Source organism: Apodemus sylvaticus, chromosome 15 (assembly GCF_947179515.1).
Source record: "Apodemus sylvaticus chromosome 15, mApoSyl1.1, whole genome shotgun sequence".
NCBI lineage: Eukaryota > Metazoa > Chordata > Mammalia > Rodentia > Muridae > Apodemus > Apodemus sylvaticus.
In genome coordinates, this window is record NC_067486.1 from 4310859 (window position 1) to 4335469 (window position 24611).

Consider the following 24611-nt stretch of genomic DNA (forward strand, 5'->3'; position numbering starts at 1 on the left):
CATCCCTTCCCACCTCCAAAAAAGAAAAAAAACACACCAAAACGACTTCTGATCTAATACACTACCTGCTGCTAAAAACATTTCAAATATAAATCTTACCTTTAACTGACATCCTACTTTTTCATAAGCCTTGATGAGCCTATTTCTGTGATACATCATTATCCCATAGTGATCTTTATTTCTGCAGTTGAATCCAAAAGTAATTCTCACTGTTCTAGTCTTAAAAATATTAAGGAAAATTCTGAATACAACAGTTCATTTCCTTACAGTGACCCTGTCTATATTACTAATAAATCCCACTATACAGGGGCTAGATGATCTTATATTGGACCCAATTTGATTCTCAGCTCACAACCATCTCAGTCCAACAGGATCTGACAGACTCTACTGCTCTCCTTGGGCACCAGGTACCCAAATGGTACAGATACATATAAAGGCAAAACACACAGAAAATAAAAATAAATAAATCTTTAAAAAAGGACTTGGAATTAGCCAGTGTTCAGAATCACACTTGAAGTATATGTAAAAAGCAATCTGGAGACTGGAGCTCTATGAGAGAGGGATGGTAAGACGGGTCAGAGGAGAAAGATGCTGGCCAGTAGTGTTGTCAAACTGAGTTTAATCCCTGGGACTCACATGGTGAAAGGACTCCTGCAAGCTGTCCTCTCAGCTACACACACACAAGCGAAATTTTAAAAAACGTTATAAGAATAAAAAGGAAATATCAAGTGACATTGAATGTTTTCCAATGTTTCCATATTAAGTAAAGGATACTAAAAACTTAGGTCGGTAAACATCACGCTCAATGTAGGCAAGGCTCTTTGAAACGAGCTGTGTCTTCACTTTCTGTCCGCGAATGATGATCTGCATTCTTGGTTTCAGGTATAAAATACTGCAGTAAGCCTGCAAGCAAACAGATCAAATCCGCCCTTTATAACAACTATTCACAAGTTTGTTCAACATTACTCAGATTTTAATTTAAAAAGTACATCCTTTCATAACAAACACCTTAATAGTGCAGTCCACAGAGATGGGGACATAGTTCAGAGGTAAACATGGTATTAGGCCCTGGATTTAGGATGCAAGTAATAACAACACAAAATTATAATATTTATTCTGGTTTTTAGAAAGATTTCAGGCAGTTTCTCAAAATAGCCCGACCTACCTAAAAGTTACACACAGCTGTCGGCAGCGGCTTTCCCTCCTCCCCCCCAGGTAAGCAACTCAGGCGCACGCTCACCACCACACCTACTCTAGCACTCGGCTGAAGCACAGGGAGGGTCTCCTTGTCTCAAAAAAGTATGAAAATAAACTCAATTGCTGGAGCAGAGCTCAGGAACAGAGCCACGCGAGGAGACCTCTGAGTACTTGTGAGAACTCAAGAAAACAAGAGTGCTGCGACTCAGTTTCCTGAAAACACGGACTTGCTCTTGGAACGCGTTTTTGTGCTCCTACACTGGGAACTCCCCGGCTGCAGTGCTGCAGTAGAGCTAAGTTTACACTGCCCCTTACATGCATGTCTCTACGGAAAGACATGCTGCTGCCCTGTGCAGCTTCTTATTTCAATTGTACACAACCTGAACTCACAACAACTTTACTCACAACCTTTTTAGCCCTCAGAATATAAACTGTCTGAGGCTCTGGGTAAAGCTGGCTAAGTCTTTGTTTTGCTTCATTTGTCTGCTCCATTGTCCCACGACTGGACACTCAATGACACTAGGCCCACGGTGAAGTACCCTGTATATTATTTAAAGTTTTTACAAAATGTTCGTAGGAGCCTGGCAAGAAACTGATGGCTCGTATTAACAAGCTCATCACCAGCACAGACCCTACACACCCCGCAGAGGAACTGGACAATCAGCGGGAAGCAGCGCATCACTAATGCCGTGCGGAGGAGCTAAAGAGCAAGTGTGTCACAGACCAGCTCTCACGGCTCTGAGACCACAGCCACAGCTCTTGGGACTGGGTGTCAAAGTTTAGAATCTGAAGACAAGCAAGCAATTTATTAGGCAAGAACTAACAAGCAATTTCAAATTCAAACAAGAGGCTGTTATAAGGTGGGTAAGGTTTTTTCCTTGGAAAGTCTGGCTTTAACTTATTCCTGTGCAGTGGTAAAACAACCTTGCGGGCAGGAGAGATGGCTCAGCGGTTAAGAGCACTGACTGCTTTTCCAAAGATCCTAAGTTCAACCACATGGTGGCTCACAACCATCTGTAATGAGATCTGACACCCTTTTCTGGTGACCTCAAGTGCTGGGTCACAGGTCACAGAACTGTGTTAATATACGTGGCTCAGAGTATGTTTTTTCATTTGTTTTTGGGAAGGAAATTTTGAAACAGGTTCTCACTTGGTAGCAGAGGCTAGCCTCCCTCAAGCCTTTCTTGCCTGAGCTGTCCAAAGTGCTGAAAATACGATGTGCCTCTCCATGCCCTGCTTGTCTTCTTTTACCATGGGCAACTGTATGTAGCCAGGCATATTATGTTGCAACATGCCTGTGGCCCCAGTAACCAGAAGCCGAGACAGGAGGACTGAGATGTAAGCAAGTCTAGGCTACACAGGAAGACCCTATCTCAGGGAAAGAAAGATCACTTGAGAGAACTGACCAATATCACACACTGGCATGCTCTTCTGTCTCCCATTATGATGAGAAATCTCTGAATGAAATGTGCTGAATAATTCAGATGAATCAAAGACTCAGTAGAAAAACAAATCTGAACATCTTTTTCTTTTGCCCTGGCTCCTGATTCCAAGGTATGATGTCCTTTCTAAAACTCACCCATGGTCTTGGAAAACATTGCATCACGCTTTGTGTTGCGCTGTCACTGTCTATTCTCACACCTGGGACCTGCTCACACCTGAGTGGCATGACTAGCAATAGTGACCTATCCTTGTAACAGGATGTGATAAGAAATAATATACAGCTGCTCTTGTAATTACTCAGACCTTAGAACAAGTTGCACTAACAAACTTGTACGTTATGTTCACAGTCAACTGAGCATGACTGAAGATCACCTGATACAATCTCCAGGGATGTCTGTGAGGGATTCTCTCCACTGGGTTAGTTATATTGGAGAGACCCATACTGAAAGTGGGTGACATCATTCCCTGGGTTGGGGTCCCAAGCTACATAAAAAGGAGAAAATTAGCTGAGGAAAGACTCAGTCCTCATTCTGTGCCCTCTGAGGACACAATGTGACTGACTACCAGCTGTCCTTCCTCCTATTACACATGCCTTAGAACTGAAGCCAAAAATAAACCCATCTGCTTATCCTTGTCTGCTGGGAGACAACGAATACACTTTATTTTATAAACATAACCTATTTCTAAATCAAGAGATACTTACTACAAAATGTTATTACTATACATTATCTAGCTTTAGACAAATCAAGGATAATCAGGTGTGTATCCTAGAACACTGTAATTTTAAAGCACCGAATGTGGTCACTGTAAGATGTACTTATTGGTCAGTACAAATAAACTAAGTGCAGATTGGAAATGCAAAAGTGCCATAAGAACTGATGTCTTCAGAATTAAAACAAGGAGCTGGAGAAATGACTCAGCAGTTAAAAGCACCAACTGCTTTTCCAAGGGTCTGGAGTTCAAATCCCAGCAACCACATGGTGGCTCACAACCATCCATAATGAGATCAGACGCCCTCTTCTGGAGTGTCTGAAGGCAGCTACAGTGTACTTACATATAATACATAAATAAATAAATCTTTGCAGGGCAGTGGTGGTGCACGCCTTTAATCCCAGCATTTGGGAGGCAGAGGCAGGTGGATCTCTGAGTTCTAGCCAGCCTGGTCTACAGGGTGAGTTCCAGTACAGCCAGGGCTACAGAGAAACCCTGTCTCAAAAAAAAAAAAACAAAAACCAAACAATAAAAACAAGGTTCTCTCCCTCCCTGCTCTTTGGATCTCATACAACCCAAGCTACCCTCAAACTCTCTATGTAGGCGAGGTTGACCTTGAATTCTGGACTCTTTGGCCTCCACCCAACACCCCTATTCTAGGATTACCAGCAAGTATCACCATGTCCAGTTCATGTGGTAGAAAGCACTCCACCATCTGAGCTGCAGACCAACCCACCTACTACAGTTAACATTTTCTTACAAATCAAACAGCAATGAGCTTAGAATGCTGACTCATGGGTGACATACCTCCCATCAGAGACCACAAGAGGCTTTACAGCCCAGTGGACAGCCCAAGTCTGTTAACAGCTCTCGGACTCCCGAGAGCTCATTTCCAACAGCAGCTGAATAACATACCCTTAAGGAATAGTCACTCTCAGGGGCAATCTGGTCCATTCTTTCTTGTTTCTTGTACCCTTTCCTCCCTGCAGTGTCATCTAAATCCTCAGGAATTCTGATGTCATATTTATCCTTTTCAAAATCAAATTCTGTTGCATTTTTGTAACTGTAAGAAAAAGATTAGAAAAGAAAATTTAATTTCACATCAAGAAAAATAAGCAAATATAAAGTGGTAGAGAAATGAATGGATGGATGGATAGGTGGGTGGATAGATGTGCAAGCAAACCATAGACAAGGGGTCAAAAGGCAAGAATAAAACCATCAACACCACATAAAAAGCCCTCATGAAGATCCAGGAAAATGACATCATTCGTATCAACATCCATGCCTACCTACATCATAAAATGGTGCAGTGCCTCTGCAGTCTGCCAAGTTCTCAGTGCCTAACAATACAGCCACCACATTACCTAGAAACTACGACTCCTGGGCATTCCCAAGAGACACCTGCAGCAAGGTTTACAGCAATGTCTTTTGTTTTTTTTGTTTTTTGAGACAGGGTTTCTCTGTAGCCCTGGCTATTCTGAAACTCACCCTGTAGACCAAGTTGGCCTCAAGAGATTTGCTTGCCTCTACCTCCGAGTGCTGGGATTAATGTAAAGGCATGCACCGCTGTTGCTGCCCGGCACACAGCAGTGTCTCTAGCAGTGTCAGGCTATACACTGCACATGCTCTTTACAGGCGAGATGGAAAACAGTGGAGCTGAACTCACAATGGAATGTCAGTGTGATGAACAGCACTCTACTGTACTGATATACACAAAGGCCTGGAAACACAGCATGGATCCCAGGAGTTTCACATCTGGAATTATCTTTTGAAACCTTAAGATCAAGCAATGGTCAAGGTCAGAGGGTGCCAGGACTAGAGACTCACAGCACAAAAGTGTGTGGCCCCAGCACTGCGGCTTCTGGGCTGAGCTGGTCGGTGCCTGCACTGTACTGCACCAGGGAAGCACCCTGGCACGATTAATACCTAGACAAAACTGACAAAGGCTAAGGAGAGCTGGAAAGCACACAGGTGACCAGTTACTGCAAAAGCAGAACAGTTTGACGGACAAGAAAGGAAAATCACCAGGAGGAGAGACAAGAAGGCAAATGCAAGCAAAAAGAACGAGGAGGTCAGAAAACAGAACTCTAAATGCTTTAGTTTTAATGCTATCACTGCTTTAATTCTATGGTTCAATGAATTATAGGTGTCTCACAATTATTCATATTATTTTAAAGCTCTTTTTTTTTTTTTTAAAGACAAGGTTTCTCTGTGTAGCCCTGGCTGTCGTGGGACTCACTCTGTAGACCAGGCTGGCCTCAAACTCAGAAATCCGCCTGCCTCTGCCTCTCAAGAGTGCTGGGATTAAAGGCATGCGCCACCACCGCTGACTATTTTAAAGCTCTTAATTGCAAAAGATTATTCCCAAAGACAGAGAATTACTAATTTTAGTTTTAACTATTTTACTTATTTATTAATTTATTTAGTGTGTATGGAAGAGAGGGAGAGAGAGGGGGGGGAGGGAAAGAGGGGGGGGGAGGAGATTCACAAGGATCTGAGGCAGGGCTTGAACTCACGTTATCAGGCGTGGCTGCAAGCTTGGCTTTACCCACTGAGCCATCTCAGACTTAAGAGCCATCACGGGTTAGCAAGGCAAACTCTCACTAGAGTATTCACTGGATCGGTAGCTCACGCGACCTAATTCCCGGCAGCGAGAGCAGCTAGTATTTCATCCATTTTTTTCCCTCAGGTTTCTTTGGTTTTTCCCTCAGGTAGGTTTCTTTGGTTTGAACTAGGAACGGAATACTACTATACAGTGCTACTGGAAACTCAATGACAGGACTAAGAAATATTAGAGCAATTTGAAAGTGACTCTTTGAAGTCAAAGTGGGATCAATAAAATGTTAGAAAAAAACAAATCACTAAGTAAGTATGCCAACGAATGCTTTTTGCATTCATTTCTACTCTGTATAATAAGGGTTAAACAGAATGCAATCAACCATACTATACATGGACTTCACTTCCCAAATGGTCAACTACCAACAGGTCTCCATTTACCTTCTAAGATTCCAAATGATGATTCTTGTCCCCTTCTTACCAATGATAGCATCGAGTTCTGCCAGTAATTTCTGTTCCGTAGAAAACAGAGAATGTTCCAGAATTGCTGCTAGGCTTGCTTTTGATTCTGTTAAATTAATCATCTGACGTATGTCCTTAGTTAAAGATTGAAATCAACAAGTTTTACACAATTGTAATACAGAAATCAACTTTAATAACTTCAATAGAAACCAATTCCTAAATATTTTTAAGTCTTAAAACAGCAACATACATTCTAATGAACAAAAGGAAAGATGAGGAATGAACATGTTATGGGGAGACACCTGCACCCCAGCTGAAGGAGGAGGAATTATGAGTTTAAGGCAACCTTACCTCAACCTGTAAAATGGGGAAGGGAGCAAATGCATTACTTCTAGATAACTCAGTGCTATTACCTCAACGAGTTTCTAAAGTCATTTTGCTTTTTAGTGTTACTACGAAAACTTGAGATAGGCCAACATTGTCCTTTTTATTAATCCACAATAAGCCTGAAATAAAGAAATGTACAGTAAGCACAGTGGCCCACACTTGTAATCCCCACTGCATAAGACACTAAGGCTTGCCACATTCCACTACAGGCTGAAACCAAGTCTGAGAAAAAGGAGGCCTATGGAGTTAAGTCTCTGTTCTGTGGTACTGCAAATCAAGCTCAGGTCCTCAAATGCAACAGACTAGTAAGTACTCTACTACAGACTTCATCTCCAGCCCTGGAAAAAAAGTAACACAGCTAGGCACGGTAGCACCCAGCACTCAGGAGGGAGAGGGAGAGGGAGAGGCAGGTAATCTCTGATTTTAAGACCAGACAGGGCTACCTAGTGAGACCAACTAATAATAATAATAATGATGGTGATAATGATAATAGTAACAACAACAACAACAACAACATAATACCACCCACAGCCAGAACCATATTATGTTAAAGATTTCCATTGTACATTTCCAGGAAAGAAAGAAGAACAAACCCTAGACTTTAGGCACAGAGTAAAGGAAGTATATATATACAGACAAGATTTAGAATATATATGATTTAAAAAAGAAAAAACAAACAAAACCCTCCAAGATTTGGGGGACTGGGGAGTTAGTTCAGTGGTTAAGAGCACTTGCTGCTCTTTAGAGGACGTGTGATTCCTAGCACCCACATGGCAGCTCACAGCCAAGGGAAGCTAGGAGTGGTGGTACACACCCTTAATTCCAATACTCGGAAGGCAGAGGACATCTGGGAGGCAGAGACCATCTTGGTCTATGTAGCAAGTTCTAGGCCAGGTGAGGCTACAGGGCTAGATATTGAGACTCTATCTCAAAAAGAAAAAGGAAAGAAAGGTTGTCAAGGATTCAAAGAAATTGGAACTTTTGTGCTCTGTTGTATCAAAGTAGTTGGTAGCTGCAATATGGCTCAGCGGGTAAAATCTGCTGGGCATCCAGCCTGAAGGCCTGAGTTCAATCCCTGGGACCCACATGGTAGGGGAGAGAACTGACTCCTAAAAGTTATCCTCTGACCTCCAAATGTCATGGCACCTGTGTGTAGAACCTGGGGAGCCAACACCTTTGATCTCTGAAGACACCACAAATGCACACATGCAGACAAAACCCTATACATATAAATTAATCATTTTAAAAGTTTGAGTGTGGTGTTGTACGCTCTTAGTCCCAGCTCTTGGCTGGATGGGGTGGAAAGTCAGTAGTCTGGAGGCAAGCCTGAGTAACATGAAGGAGCCCTTTCTAAAACAAGAGAAAACAGGGCAAGACAAGAACTGAAGGACATAAAAAACAATGTTCCATTTTTTTGTTTCTCTGCAGCATTCATTTCAAAATCAAAAGGATATGGTGTTTGTTGAACGTCACAATTGGGACAACAACATGCTCCGCCTTTATGACTTCCAGGTAGGTCTGAGACAAGAAGCCCACACTCATGGTTTCTCCATTTTTGGTAAAAACCATTGCATCTTTGCCCAGTCGCATAGAACCTGACTTGAAGCCATTCCCGTATAATCCAACTGGGACATGACCATTCATGGTGACTTTGTCACTGAAGCCAAAGCTAAAAGCAAAGAGTTAAACAATAAACATTCATATTCTTTCATTTTTAAAAATTCAGTATTAAAATTTAATAAATTTAATAAGTGTAGTACCAAGTAAAAAGCCTGGTTAAAATGGTGACTCCACCCATCCTGGGAGTGTGGTCTTGGGCACATTACTGTGACCTCCCTTGATGTCTTTTCACATCTCTGAAAGGAATGCATTTCAGGCACTTCCACCAGCTCAGCACCTGGAACGTCTGGCTAAACGTCTGGGTTATTACTTGAGGTAGACGTAAGTACCATTTCCTCTCAATCTGAACAATTCTCATGTTCTACACAAAACTGTGTGGCATGTAGAGATGGGGTCCATTTGACTATTTGGCAGTATAAGAAACATTTAGGAGACAACTGAAGGCTTCTGCATCTAGATTTTCCCTTCACTCTGCTGTATACTTCAGTACCCATTGCAGACACTCTTGACCTCTTTATGCCTCTTCAGTCTCTCTGTCTTTTTAAAGACAACTCTTCATCTCTAATAGTAAATTCCATTAGAAACACAAGTTAAGCCCAATTTGTACCAAGTAAAAATAGCTGTTATACAGTTCCAAGGGACTGCTGGAATTTTAGGTAAGGCAGGTATGGGTTAGGATGCTGAGCATGGTGGGGATATGAAATGGTATACACAATCTAGCTGAAGACAATAATAGAAGACCTAACCACGCTAGGCATAGCATTTCATGTTTTAAAGACAAACTTAAGGCTATGAAATGGTATTTTGCATGACACATGACAATTTTCAAGACAGACACCATCACTCCCCAAACTGTAACACATTTTTACCTGAGCATTTTATGTAACTTATCTGCTGTCATTCCATTGCCATTATCAGTGAATGTCAAGCATATATGGTCATTAATTACTGTTTTATCAATCCAGATCTGTTTAGCGTTCACATCAGGATCATAAGCATTATCTGGAAGACAGGGATTTGAGAAATTCTAAGTCTGTACTTAATGACTCTGTAATTAGAAACAAGCCCCAGAACAGTATTATCACTTTAAAAGCTCTAATTGTTAGGAATTCCTAAAGTTTGAAAACAAGAATGAACTGCCTTCATTGCCTGCATCCTCTTAGCTCTCTCTGGCCCTTCATTTCCTAGGAAAAAAGACTGGCAGCCACCACACGCAAGTGTGAAACCCACACTCACTCACAACTGTGACTACATCCAGCCTGTCTATCCTGAAGGGAAAGTGAGAACTGAGTGTCAGACAGCTCTCCCAGCTGACCCTGATAAAGAAAAGAAAAGGCAGTATCACTTTCCTCTGAGCCAGGCGCACAGCTCCACCTCCTACAAACATCCCTGATCCTTGTCAGGTCCTTCCAGCTTTATGACCCTATCACTGCGCACTTCTCATCTAACAAATAGCATTAACATCCTTGTTTAAACACCCATTTCTCTCCAAACAGGCATAAAAGAATATATCAAAAAATGAAAAAAGGCTAGAGTTGGCTCAGCAGTTAAGAGCATCTACTCCTCTTTCAGAGGTTCTGAGTTCAATTCCCAGCAACCACATGGTGGCTCACAACCATCTGTAGTGGGATCTTCTGGTATGTCTGAAGACATCAACAGTGCACTCATGTACATAAAATAAATAAATTTTAAAAAAAGAAAAAATGTAACTGTTATCAGTAATAAAATCAACTTGTGACTGAATCAAGATCCATTTGAATAGCCCTTAATTGAAATGTACTTTGAAATATTTATTAGAAATAAATTAAATTGTAAATTAACTTATAGTTAATCTTTTCCAACAATTAATCTTTTTTTTAATCAGAAAAGATAAAAAGTAGTATTTCAGTAAGAATTTAAGTTGTGGGCAGGAGAGAAGGCTTGGCGGGCAAGAGCATTAGATGCTCTTCCAGAGGACCCAGGTTCAATTCCCAGCATCCACCTGGCAGCTCACAACTGTCTCTAACTCCAGTTCCTGAGTATCCAACACTCTCTCAGAGACATTGGCACAGGCAAAACAGTAGTGCACATAAAATAAAAAATAAATCAGTTGAAAAAAAGAAAGAAACTTAAAGTTGGTAATACCATAAAGAACACCATTGTTAGGCATGGGTATCTCTGCCCGGCTGCCATCAAAGACAAAGAAATAGGAGAATGATGGTAGATTTGGGAGAAGAAAATTTAAAATTGCCTGAATGTTCACTAGCTCTGACTTTACAAGAACCTTAGTATGCCAAAGAAAAGGAGTTCCTGCTAGCCAGGCACGGCGGCTCACCCTGCAGGCCCAGCACTCGAGAAGCTGAGGATGCAGCGTACGGTGGCTCCAGGACAGCCTAGGCTAGAGGGAGACCCCTCCTTAATGAATAAAGCTCACCATGTCCCTCCTTCTGCTACTGCTGCTGCTGCTCTCATATCTAAGGGCCTTCCTTTGATAAAGATCCCATTAAAGCTCTGATCCCAGCTTTCAGGAGGCAGAGGCAGGCAGATCTGAGTCCAGCCTGGCCTATCTACACAGTGAGTTCTAAGACATCCAGGGCTACACAGAAACCCTGCCTCAAAAAACTAAGAAGACACCGGGCGGTGGTGGCGCACATCTTTAATTCCAGTACTCGGGAGGCAAAGGCAGGCAGATTTCTGAGTTCAAGGCCAGCCTGGTCTACAGAGTGAGTTCCAGGATAGCCAGGGCTACACAGAGAAATCCTGTCTCGAAAAAACCAAAAACAATAACAAAAAACAAACAAACAAAGAAGACTCATTCTAAAATATATATGGAAATTCCTGAGAATAAAATTTCCCCTTTTGGGCTGGAGAGATGGCTCAGAGGTTAAAAGCACTGGCTGCTCTTCCAGAGGTCCTGAGTTCAATTCCCAGCAATAGAAATGTGGCTCACAACCATCTAAAACGAGATTTGGTGCCCTCTTCTGGTCTACAGGCATACATGCAGGCACAACACTGTATACATAATAAATAAACCTTTTTAAAAACAATTCCCTTTTAAAACATATACCTAAGTTGAAGTAAACATCTTGCTCATATAATTTCATAAGAAGAAAATCATGACCTCATGATACAAAGCTGAACATAACTTACATACTGTTATGCTCATTAGATAATTAAGGTATATTCCTGGACCTCATTTCCTTAGAGGAAACAAAAAGTAACTATCATAAATTTAATAACACCAGAAAGATGAAACCACTCTGTATGTTACATATAGTACTGTGAAGTGTAATTCTTATTTTTTTTTACTTTCATAAGAATATAAGTATTTTCACCATAAGTGCTATGCCAACTTAGCAAATTAAGTACTAAAAGCTATGAAACACTTGAGTAATACAGGGATGAGGAGTAACTCACCTGATACCAACTTAAACAACTGTCTAAGCATTTACACTAATGTTACGCAGGATACATTTTAAAAAAGCATAATTGCGTATTATTTTTCAGAAGTCAACTAAAATTACAATTAAAAGATAGCATATGAAACACAATTTACATACCTATTAATTCAGCAACTGCACTGAACGGCCAAGTATGACTAGTAGAATTTGTATGTAAAAACTTCGGGCAAAGCTGAAATAAACCAACAATTTATAAAATTTAATTCAGCCCTTAATTGTAAGCACAAGACCCAAGAAAATTTATATTAAACAACATTGATGCCAAATAAAAAATGTCTGATTGCTTGCTCCAAGAAGATAAATCCTAGAGGCTTCCTGGAAGATAAGGCTGGGGAAACAACTCAATAGTGTTCACATGGAGCCCTACTTAAAATCCTTGTCTCCTTATGTCCACAAGGAAGAGCTTGCCTAATTCCCAATTCCCTTATAAGACCTGTTTTAAATGACCCAGCCAAGATCCTAAGGACCCACAAACATCATTTCCTAAAACCGTACTTTGAGACAAAAATCTTGCCAAGAAGGTATCTGGTCATTAGTGCACTAATTAGGCCTAATAGCCTTACTAGCTTTGCTTCACCTACAAGCTTTGCTGGTGGCCTCTCAGAGACTAAATATTTGACACCTCAAGTTGGTTTTATTATCTATTCCAACTTTACTACATTCAAACAGTGGCCTAGTGTACATCCATGATCTTCAAAGAATGTCAAATATTACTTCCAATAACAAATCAAGGTTTTATGTTTCAAGGTTTTAAAGTCTCTCTTTATTCTCAATAATAGGGTATGGAAGGGGAAACCAATAGGAAACTTAATTTCCTGAACAATTTGGGGTCACACATGTAGTAAGTTAGTTTAAACACTTTTTTTTAAAAGACAGGGTCACGTATCCTAGAATAGCCTTGGACTCCCCTTAAACTTCAGATCCTCTTGCCTCCACTTCCCAACACAAGAAGCAGTAGATGTAGCTCAGTAGGTGGAATGCCTGCCTAACATTCACAAAGCCCTGGGTTCAATCCCCAGTACTCTTTAAAACTGAGCATGGTGACTGTAATTCCATCACTTGGAAAGCAGAGTATCAAAAACGTAAGCAAGTTTTAAGTTGGCACCCCAGCATGAGCTGTTGGAGATCTGACTAAAACAGAAAACGAATAAATGAAAGCCCAGACAACTACAAAGATCAGCTACAGGAACGGACAAGCTGTGTACTCCAAGGACAACTAAGACAAGCGAACTCATAACAAATCAACAAAACAAACCCTGCACATATGGCACCAAGATTTGACTGGTAAAAGGCCCTTTCAAATAATGGCACTGGGCAAACCAAATTCCTGCATTATAACACATAGAGAAATTAAGTCAAAATAGATCAAAATCTAAAATAGCCCAGCATGGTGGTGCAGACCTTTAATCCCAGCACTTGGGAGGTAGAGGCAGGCAGATTTCTGAGTTCAAAGCTAACCTGGTATACAGAGCAAGTTCCAGGACAGCCTGAGGTACCCAGAGAAACCCGGTCTCGTAAAACCAAAGAACGCCATAGCCATCGCCATCGTCAACAACAAAACCCACCTAAAATAACAGATAAAACTGTTAAGACTTTAGAAGAACAAAGCTTCATGACATTTGACTTGGGAATTATTTCTTGAATATAACAAAAAAGTATATAAATCAAACCATATCAAATTTTAGAACTATATATATGTAGAGGAATTTTAATCCAGCAAGATGGCTGCTCTAGCAAGGGATCACATCCAAAGATAGGATCCAGCCAGAATGCAGACATGCCCTGTATTACCATATGATCTGGCTGGAATCCAGACACACCCTTAGTACACATCTTTAATCCCTAACAGTGAAGGTGAGGTTAGTTTGTAGAAGGAAGCAGTCATGTTTGAAAGTGGCTGGTGAGATGGCTCAGTGTGTAAGAGCACTGACTGTTCTCCCAAAGGTCCTGAGTTCAAATCCCAGCGACCACATGGTGGCTCACAACCATGCGTAATGAGATCTATGTCTAAAGACAGCTACAGTGTACTTACATATAATAATAAGTCTAAGAAAGAAAGGAAGGAAAGAGAGTAAGAGAGAAAGTAAGAAAGAAAGAAAAGAAAAGAATGCCAGCCTTTAATTGTGGGGCAAAGTGATGAATTAGAGAAAGATCTGACAGAGTCAGATAGGATACTCTCAACTCACACAAGAAGAGCAGAGGGAGAGAGACTACATAAAGAGCAGGTAGAGTGAGAATGGTTACAGAGAGAACAAACTAGATACAGGTGAAGACAGAACCAGCCAGAGAACAAGGAAGCAGAAGATTAGAACAGAGTGTCAAGTTAGTATGAGGCTAGGCAGAACAATTCAGTTGAAGCCAAGAGTAGCCAGATTGAAATTAGTCAGCTTGGAAAATTATATTGTACAGAGGCTGGAAGCTTCTAGGCCTAGACTTAGGGACAGTTCGATCAGAGAAGGAAATCCCCAAAGCCATGTATTTGCACAGCTTGGGTATAGCTCTTATCACTTCAGCTGAGGAAATAAAAGTGAAATTTATACACCTCAAAGGGGTAAGAGACAGTTCATTCTAGAGGGAAATGTTCAAGAGTGGTAATAATTTGATGACATGTTTAGAGTAGCCGAGCAAAGGAATACAAGTATCAAGACCTTTGGGCACATCAGGGACAGTGAAACTAGGAAAATGCTGTGTTCAGTCTCAGATGCTTTTGATAGCATTCCTTGACCCTGTGGTTGAATGAAACATAAGGCCCATCTGTATACTTCAAATGATTTACCCGATGCTCAAAGACTTTAAGCCACAGGGGAGGGCAGTGATGGCTATTAAGGGGCCAAAGTTGTCCTACGGTAACTTGACTCTGAACTCTGAATCCACATCACAGATGTCAGTTGGCCTTTGCAGTCCCAGTTTTTCCCAGGAAATCTCAATCACAACATAATGACAGTGAAAATCCTGGAGACATACACTGGTGGCAGGGTACTTGTCCAACAGGTACAAGCATCCTGAATTTCATCTTAGCACCAGAGAAAAGCAAAAACTTAAAACAACAACAACAACAAAAAATCAACTTACCAAATTCAATAAAGCTTAAACCAGAGTTTGGTTCTCAGGGTCACACCAGTTTCTATAAAAGTTTTTTTTTTTTTTATTCTCCTGATACAATTGTTGTCTGTCTGTGAGGCTTACCTACTGCCTCTGTCTGCTGAGCTAGGCCCAGTCCTGGAAGCGTCTTTTTTTTTTTTTTTTTTTTTTTTTTTTTTTTGGTTTTTCAAAGACAGGGTTTCTCTGTGTAGCCCTGGCTGTCCTGGAACTTACTCTGTAGACCAGGCTGGCCTCGAATTCAGAAATCCACCTGCCTCTGCCTCCCAAGTGCTGGGATTAAAGGCATGCGCCACTACTGCCCGGCTGGAAGCTCCTTGCCTACATATATTCTAACCTACGCCTAGAATGCTCTCAGCCTCTGAGACTTACTGCTGAATAAGCTCACCCTTCCTAGTTCTGAACTCTGGTTGACTGGATTAACTCACCTGTTCTGACTCAAAACTCTTCAAGATGTCTCAAAACTGGCTTCTTTCTGCTTCTCACTGAATCACCCTGCTTGGCCTCAAGGTAACTCTAGCAATTTGTTCTAGTGTTTTGGCTCCTTCTACTTCTCTGGCTCGTTCTGTCTTTATCTGTATCTAGCTTGTTCCCTCTTCAACCTGTCTTTGTAAAATTCTACTGATATCTGCCTCTGAATTCCATGAACTGACTGAACAGAACTCAGAGATCTGCATGCCTCTGTCACCTGAGCACTGGGATGAAAGGCATATACCTCCATGCCTGGACCTAAGCTTTTCTTTACCTGAAACTTGCTCTATACAAGGCTGGCCTTGAACTCAAGAGATCTACTTGCCTCTGTCTCCTTGGATTAATGGTGTGTCTGTATTCCAGCCAGATCACACAGATCTAGAAGATTTTTGGATGTGATCTCTTGCCAGAGCAGCCATGTTCTGAATTAAAATTCCTCTACAAGCCCCTAAGTTATTGTAGCTCCAGTTCTAGGCAAAGCAACGGCCAGACAGGTTGAAGAGAGAACAAGCTAGAACGGCACGCATGCACACATACACACACACTTGAAGCTAGGTGTGGTGGTACATGGCTTTAATTCCAGCACCTGGAAGGTAGAGAATCTGTCAGTCAGAGGACATCTTGGTCTATGTAGCAAGTTCCAGGCCAGGTGAGGCTACAAGGAAAAATATTGAGACTGTCTCAAAAGAGAAAGCATTCAAAGAAATTAGAACTTTTGTGCTCTGTTGTATCAAAGTAGTGGGTAGCTGCAATATGGCTCAGTGGGTAAAAATTTGCCAAGTATGCAGCCTGAAGGCCTGAGTTCAATCCCTGGGACCCACATGGAAGGGAAGAGAACTGACTCCTAATCTCTGTTCTCTCATGACACATGTGTGCATGCCCTTCACTCCCCCAGATAAGTAGAAAATAAAGAAAAGAAAAACAAAGAAAGTTGTCAGAACCACAATAAGACGAGGTAAAGCCATATAGGGAGTGAGGATCTTTGAAAATATTTTCCAGGTAACAGAAACCACCACAGAAGATTGCTAAAACCACAGCCTCGTAGACAGATTAGAAACAGTTTTACAGCATCCACTACTGGTCCAGAAACTCATTGATCATCCCTGAGTTGACGGTACCCTGTGTTCCTTGCATCCAAAGACAACTGCTTCAAAACACACCCCTTCCCCATTCACTTTGGCATACTTGTCTTCCTCTGCCCATGTGCACGGTGGCTTCTGTATTTGGCTTGGGTTTCCCTGTCATTGCAGTCGCTGTTCTGGAGAGCCACCCACATTATCTGGGCTGACACTTGCTGGGAATATAACATGTACAGTTGCCATGGAACACAGTGCGACGAGTCCTCAAAAACTTAAAGCACAATCCTGGCATGGGTAAGAGCATCACACTCCTCATTCACACCAGAACCCTGGGCCCAAGGAGACTTGGTGACTTGTTCAAAGTTACACGTCCAATATTTGGTGTCAGGACCAAGCCCACAAGGGCAGGCTAAGCCTGTGCTGTTAATCGTTCAGCGTTGACCAAGGAGTAAACCCACACAGTTCAAACAGTGACCTAACAGAAGATTAAAGAGGTCCCTGCAACTTTATCAAGCCAAGGACTCCCACCTGATAAATGCTGGGTGTGTTCTGAACACAGCTGGGAAAAGACCTCTGTGTTCTTATGAAAGTGTGAATGATCTACTGATCAGTACGGAAAGAGAGAGAAAAAAATATGTTATCAATGGCTAAGTCCAGGGAAAGTAAAAAGCCATACAGAAAACGCAATCACAGTACCATGCCAGGCATATCTGAGAATAAAAGAGAACAAACCAACTCCAACGAAATAAGTAAATGAAGTACTATCACTCCCCAGGAGCCAGTGAACAGCACCTGAGTCAGCAGGAGGCACAGGGGTCTAAGGGTGGGGAAAGCAACCAAACACAGGAAACGGTCCAAGCATTAGGCTTGGAATTAAAGAAAATGAAATGTTTATTTAGCACTCTGCACTCTATGCTAGGTTCTCAGACCTCCTAAATGATTCTAAAATGTATGTATAACAGCCTAGAGATAACCCACTGAAGAATGTTGCCCTTCCATATCCAAGGCCCTGGAACTTACTCTGTAGACCAGGCTGGCCTTGAACTCAAGAGTTCTGCCTGCCCCTACCTCCCAAGAGTTAAGATCAAAAGTGTGTGCCATCACTGCCCAGCTCAGTTCTGTGGCTTTTGATAAATACAAAGTTCATTTTTTTTTTAGCTTCTCTCCTACTCCAAGCAGGTCAATTATAGGTAAACTGCACGTGGTGTGGTCCAATAAAACTATGGAAACTAAAATTTATTTCACATGTCCTACAACTTTTTTTCAAATATTTTGAATGCTCATTTTTAGACGGCAGATCATACAAAAACAGATGCCAGGCTAGATTTGGTTCAGGGTTTCACTGTTACCCTAGCTTGTCTCTGCCTCCTGAGGACAGGCCAAGCTTTCCTGTTTCTTTAGGATGGTTCTAGAGTGTTTCCTACACCAGGCCAAGTGCTCTATAAGCTATATGCCCAGTCCTCTTATATTCTGAGACAGGGTCTTACTAAGGTTGACCTTGAATTTGTTATCCTACAGCCTCTCGAGTAATTAGAACTACAGAAACACAGCACCAGGCCCAGTATCAATTCAATCTTTCTGTGGTGGGTTTGTGGGGCCATGATGTGGAGGCCAGAGGCTGACTTGGGAGTATCTTCACCCTCAATCTCACTAGCCTTATTTTTGAGACAGGGTCTCCCACTAAACCTGGAGCTCACTAGTCTGTCAGGATTGGCTGGCTATAAGATCCAGACAGTTGCCTCCCCAGTGCTGAGTTAGATTATAGACACTTTACTGGGGATTGGGGAATCTGACCTCAGGTCTTCATGACTTCAGTGTGCATTTCACCAAACTGAGCCATTTTCCTGGCCCTTCACTTCAATTTTGAAGAGTCAGAGAATGCAATATGTAAGGAAGGAAAAGGAGGAACTCAGACGCAGAACCAATTAAGACATTTAATTCACCTGTTTCTACTGATCATGACTCAACCTGGGAGTACTACTTAGGCTGTGGTTTATCTTTCTTATTTAGGAAAGGGTCAAGAAAGCAGTCCCAACTGGCCTGGGCTCTTGATCCTCCTGGGGCAGCTTTCTTAGCGCTGTGCTTATATGTCTGTACAACTATGCCTTGTCACTTGGATGTAGCTTTTTAAAGAAACAGCATTTGCATTTTATTTTTGGTACTGGGGTAGCACCAAGGGCCTACCTAGCACACACTAAGTGTGTGCTATTATACTGGGATATATCCCTGATCCAAAATAGAGATTTCAAATACTTGTGGCAAGACCTGAGGCTAACTGTCATGAATGAAAGTTCTCTAAAGCTTCATCTGTACTGAAGATCCTGCATATGTTTGGCTAACTAGAACATCATGATTGACAAATGGAATGTTGTAAGACAGCCAAAAGTCTCTTGAGCTATCTTTAGTGCCCTCAAGGGCTGGGGTTGAACTTGGGCCCCACGCATGGTGGCAGGTACTCTCCCACTGAAACACACAGTGGAGTCCTCTTTCCTTTCTATTTTGAGACAAGTTGTCTAGGCTGGCCCTGAACTCACTCTGCAGCTCAGGCAGGCCTTGAATTTGTAGTCCTACTATCTCAGCTTCCAGAGTAGATGAAATTACAGATGTATCACAAGGCCCGATTTTTCAGTCCCTCTTAGAGCTATTTACCATCAACTCTGTATTTGACCTAACACCCTCACTACTAGGTAAAGATCTCAAATTATTGTGTATTGTTAAGCCCAGGAGAGATCTGCCCGCTCTGCTACCTGACCCTCCCCCCCAGCCAATAATTTGACAAATGTACTCATCTACGGATTTTTTTTGTTGTATGATTTAGGAGCTTCCATAAGACTGGAGATACAGCAACATAATTTGCGTGGCAAACAGGAAGCCCCTTGTCGGATAGCCCAAGACACACACTCATCACCACCCCCATTACTCACAGTAATCTAAATCCCTGTTCCAGGACCTTAGTCACTCATAATCGACACAGAATTTCTATCATTTCCCTGGGAATAAGAACTCTCTTGGGGCTGGAGAGATGGCTCTGGATTAAGAGCACTGACTACTCTTCCAAAGGTATGAGTTCAATTCCCAGCAACCACATGGTGGCTCACAACCATCTGTAATGAGATTTGATGCCCTCTTCTGGTGTGTCTGAAGACAGCTACAGTGTACTTAGCTATAATAATAAATCTTAAAAAAAAAAAAAAAAGACACTCTTTTGGCTCTAGGATGGCAGGTGTTACTCTATCCAGATTCACCCAGTTGGGGAGCAGAACAGTGCTAAAACCCAGAGGAAAAAAGAATAAAGTTACTCTCTTTTAACTACTCAACACCATTAGTCAAACAACCTAATCACTTAAAAAAGCTCCTCATAAATCAGCACTATCTGCTGGGTGGTGGTGGTGCACGCCTGTAATCCCAGCACTCTGGGAGGCAGAGGAAGGCGGATTTCTGAGTTCGAGGCCAGCCTGGTCTACAGAGTGAGTTCCAGGACAGCCAGGGCTACACAGAGAAACCCTGTCTGGGGGGGGGGGGGGAACTAAATACAAAAAAAAAAAAACCAAAACAAACAAAACAAAACAAAAAAATCAGCAGCACTATCCTCTCTCAAAAGAAAGGGAAGTAAGAATGACGACAATAGAGGCTTTAGATAACTCAGTGCTAAGAGCACACATGCTCTTACAGAGGACCAGGAATCAGTTCCCAGCACCCCATGGGGCAACTCATACCTAGCAAAAAGGGCTCTGAAGTCCTCATCTTCAGGTGCATAAGACACACACCGGTCGTTAGCATGCACACACACATACTGGCAAACCACTCATACACATAAACTAAATAAATGTGTGTGGAGGGGAACTGTACTAACAGGCATTTAAAACAAAACCTAACCAAAAACGTGAAGAATGCTCAACCTTACAAAAACGCAGAAGCAATATAGCTAGGTAACACTTCATGCACACTTGGGGCTATCACATCCCATATGAAGGACATCGCCTAATGAATGGACAGCGACAGACCCATTCAAGATGAGAACCTACGGGAGGTGCTTTAGCCTCCGGAAGTCCTTACCGTTCACCAATGAAATTATGTAACACTGTAGTACCGCTTTTTTTTCCCTTTGAGACAGGACTTCCCCCTGTCCCCTAAATTGTCCTAGAATTTGCCTGCTTCAGCCACCCGAGCGCTGGGATTACAGGCATGTGCCACCGCAGCCATCCTTCAAACACCGACATCCTCTTCCGAGGAATTACACTCCCCTTTTAAGACCTCAGAGCCGGCGGAGAATGAAACTTTGCTGGAATCATCAGGCGAAGCCACGCCCACAATGTTTTGGACCCGAAAGTGTAAGTCGTTTTTTGTGACCACTCCCAGCTGCCTCAAAAGGGTTTGTCAGAATTGGGCTCGGCTGGAGGAGGCAGGAGCATGCCAAGCAAGCGGAGCAGATGAGGGTCCTGGCCTCCGCTCCTCCGAGCCGGGACGGCAGGGACCGACGCGTGCGGGCGCCGCGCTGCACCGCAGCCCACGCCGCCCCGGCGAGGCCCGAAGGCTGCTCCCGGGGCGGGCGGGCGGGTCGCGGAGGAGGGCGCGGCTCCCACTACAGCTGTCGGCGACAGCAGAGCCGGAGGAAGGGAGGCCGCCTGTGGCGGGCTGGGGCCGCGACACGGCCGGAGACGCCGGGCGCGCACGGACCGCGCATCACAGCCGCTCCTCCGAGCGCAGAGACATGGCGGCGACCCCTCAGCCCCGCCGCGACCTCCCGGCCGCCGCGCCAGGCCCTCGAGTCGCCGCCGCCCACTGCCACCCCCCTGGCTGGCCCGCCCGCCCGCCCTCCTGGGACCCGACCCGCTCCTCCCCTCGCGACTGCTCACCGCGCTGAGGCGGATCCCGGTGGGTGGCTGCGACGCCATCTTGAGTGAGCTACAAAGCCAGGACCGGCCTCGGCCGCAGCCCGACTGGGAGGCTAGGAGTCCGCGGCGGGTTTCGGTATCCCGCCCACTTCCGGGGGCGGGGTCGGCCACACGAGGCCACGCCCTCTCATTTCCGCCTCGGGCAAAGGCGAATTGGGATTATAGGCAAAGGCCTACCCGAGCGGGCCTGACCTGCTGCGTGCGCAGGACCCGAGGCGTAGGGCGCATGCGTGGGCGAGCGGGAGGGTGCGAACTCCTCGCCGCGCGTCGCTGGACCTTGAGATTGAAGATTGGCGCGAAGGACGATGTTTTGTGTAGGAGCTAGACAAACTCGGATGAGACTCGCACTGCCAAAGTATAATCCATGGCCGCTAGTAATGATGTTATTGGAACCTTACAAGACAAAATGAAGAAAATAATTACTTTTGGGGTTTACCTAAAAATCATCAGCCTTTATCCTGGTAGTGGTAGCGCACAGACAACGTTAATTCAGTGTGTATCGAGCCCGGTAATCCAGTGAGTAGGATATAGAAATTAGTCAAGAAAGGGATGCTAAATAGTACAAGTAAAGAGAAGGTTGGAAGATTTGCAGTAGTATCTACTTCGGTCTTAAGAAAGTCATATTTTATTTATGTAATACAGAAACATAACGTTTATCCAGCTCATCTTCTGCTGATAAACAGTTTAGGGTTCTTTATTACAGACCCACTGTCTACTAAACACTGCAGTATGGGATCCTCCTTTTCCTACACCTCAACTGTGTTTTCTCTTCATATTTTAACTGTAGGCTTGTGAATACTTAAATACTTTTAAATTAATAAAGAGATGTAAAATTAAAACAAAACCTGTGGTGTTCATGGTTGCCTTTGTTGTCCACAGTTGGTTAAATGATATAAAGCACCTAAAAGTGCTAGTTGGTATCTGTGATACTGTGGGTTGCTTTCAGACTGTGGTGTTAGGTACAAAGTCTTTCATCGCTGGTTATGGTGTCTGGTGAGATAATGGTGCTAAGAGGCACAAGATAAGTGAAACTGAACCTGTGGGTGTCAAGACAGTTGAACAGTCGTGGCGGGTTAGAGAACTGTGCAGTCAGCCTAGGGCGTGTCAGCAGCCCAGGCTCTGCAAATTCTCCACTCCACTTCAAATAGCTTAGTCTAGAACCTCCTCTGTGGATTTGTCCAGAGGCGTGCTCCCACAGTGATTCTAAATCTTGTCAAGTTGACAGGATTAACAAGCAAATCAGCCTTATTTTCCAGTTTCATCCGATTCTGGTAGTCTTTTGGGGAAACAAGTCCCTAGGGTGATACAAATGCTTGCTCATCAGAGAAGAGGGCGCCCCACTGGATACAGGGGATACAGCGGAGGGAAGCCTGTCTCCCCTACATTTTCTAGAGAGTTACATAATCTCTTTGTGTATCTTTTTGAGAGAGTCTCCTGAGACCCAGGTTGCTCTGCTTTGGACCTGAGGTTGACCCTGAACTCCAGATCCTCCTGCCTCTAGCTCCTAAATCCTGGGATTATAGGTTGGGATTACTACTACTCCTCCCTGCAGTATTGTATTTGTTTATTGTGGTTAAATACACGTAAACCTCACTTTTTAAAGCTCAGATCAGGGCATTCAGTGTGTTCCCATAATGGAGGTCAATGTAGCCATCCATCTTCCATTCTCCCCGTTCAGCCCCTAACAACTACCATGCAGCTCTGCATGGATTTAAGTGAAATCCAAGTAATATTCAGTGCCGAGTGGTAGGCTTTTTCTCTTCCTTGGTGAAACAGATACAGGCCGGATTAAACCAGATTGGACCAGATTAAAAGCAGATAAAGGCAGGTTTGTTCCAAAGCAGCTCTGAGATCGGGTTGACTATCTCACAGGAGGAGGCCAGTGAAGCCACACCTCCAGGTAAAGCAAGGGGGGTTGTGGGTCTTGGGCACAGAGTGATGACATACCACCTGGGACGGAATGGTGTCCGGACAGGGTCACAAAGACCCCCTGTGTGGGCAACTCGAGGACGCAGTGATGACTGATGACTGTTGGTCTGGAGTTTTCTCTGGGAGAGCGGGGATGAGGGGAGGAGGGCAGACAGGGCTTCCCAGCTTGTACAGGGGCTGAGTAGGGGTCCCAGGCTAACAATTCGTTTATCAGATGTGGCGTAATGACTTTATATCAGGACATGTCACAGAATTCGACTCTTTCTGAATTCTCTGTAAGATTTTATTTATTTGGGGCATGTAAGTGTTTTGCCTGCACATGTCTGTGTATCACATGTGTGCAGTGCCTGAAGAGGCCAGAAGAAGCTGTTGGATGCCCTGGAACTGCAGTTACAGATGATTTGTGAGCTGCTGTCTGGGGCTGAGAACCAAAACAGGTGCCGTCCAGGTGAGCAGCCAGCGCTGTAGGCATTGGGCATCTCCCCGTTCGTGAATCCTGTTCACTTTAACAACATGATATCAAGCAGTAGGAAGAAGGTGAAACACTGGCCTGGCTTGAACATCTGAGACCTCAAAGCCCACCCCCTGTGATGCACTTCCTCCAACAAGGCCACTCCCTAATGGCATAGGGGGATGGAGGGGGCATTTCATTTAAACTACCACAGTAGTCCAACCCTATTCTCGGAAGAGCTTTCCTTTCTTCATAAATGGACCCTCAAAACATCCTCCCTCTTTATTTGAAGCCTCACCCTTTTCTGCCATGGGCCAGTAAGACAGTAAGACAGCTCAGTAGGTAAAGATACTTGCCAACAAATTCGATGACCTACGTTGCACTCCAGGACCAACATGGTGGAAGGAAAGAACTGAGTTGTGGTTTGAATAAGAATAATTTCCTTAGGCTCATATATTTGAATACTGGGTTTCCAGTTGGTGGAACTGTTTGGGAAGGACCAGGAGGTGTAGCCTTGTTGGAGGAGGTGTGTCACTGGGCAGCAGGGGTGGGGGCAGACTTTGAGGTTTTGAAAGTCCATACCATTTCTCAGTTAGTTCTTTTTCTCTGCCTCATGCTTGTGCTATGCCTGCCTGTCTGCTGTCACTGTCGTGTCCCACGCCATAGGATGGTGTGCTCATGGCGGGGTCTCTGCAAGCACCACAGCCAGCAGAGAGTCAGTCAGTAAGAGGCAAGAAAGTCCTGCTCAGTGGCTGGCATTCACGCTTGAGAGTCTGACACCAGGAAGTTTAATGTGGGCCATTTAAGTACAGCACAGTTTGGGGGGAAAAGTTTCCTGGTGATAATTAACTCAACTGCTGGTGTACAACAG

The 24611-nt window shown here is 43.6% G+C and overlaps 1 protein-coding gene across 5 annotated transcripts in view; it reads right to left on the reverse strand.

The window, feature by feature from the left end:
* Morc3 (MORC family CW-type zinc finger 3) overlaps positions 1–21575 on the reverse strand; it is a 41994-nt gene extending 20419 nt beyond the window's left edge. The window contains exons 1-8 of one of the 5 annotated variants that reach the window (XM_052157930.1): positions 21322–21575; positions 9246–9378; positions 8517–8612; positions 8211–8425; positions 6349–6496; positions 4267–4414; positions 775–903; positions 100–219 (exon numbers count right to left, since the gene is read on the reverse strand). In XM_052157930.1, coding sequence (XP_052013890.1) covers positions 100–219; positions 775–903; positions 4267–4414; positions 6349–6496; positions 8211–8425; positions 8517–8554 — 798 coding nt within the window. In that variant the 5' untranslated portion in view covers positions 8555–8612; positions 9246–9378; positions 21322–21575. Of the gene's footprint in view, positions 1–99; positions 220–774; positions 904–4266; positions 4415–6348; positions 6504–6782; positions 6876–7570; positions 8191–8210; positions 8426–8516; positions 8613–9245; positions 9379–11915; positions 11989–13274; positions 13345–21321 lie in introns of those variants that run through there. The other 4 variants (XM_052157929.1, XM_052157933.1, XM_052157932.1 and 1 more) reach the window with 4 other exon arrangements.
* Between the last annotated feature and the right edge of the window lie 3036 nt (positions 21576–24611).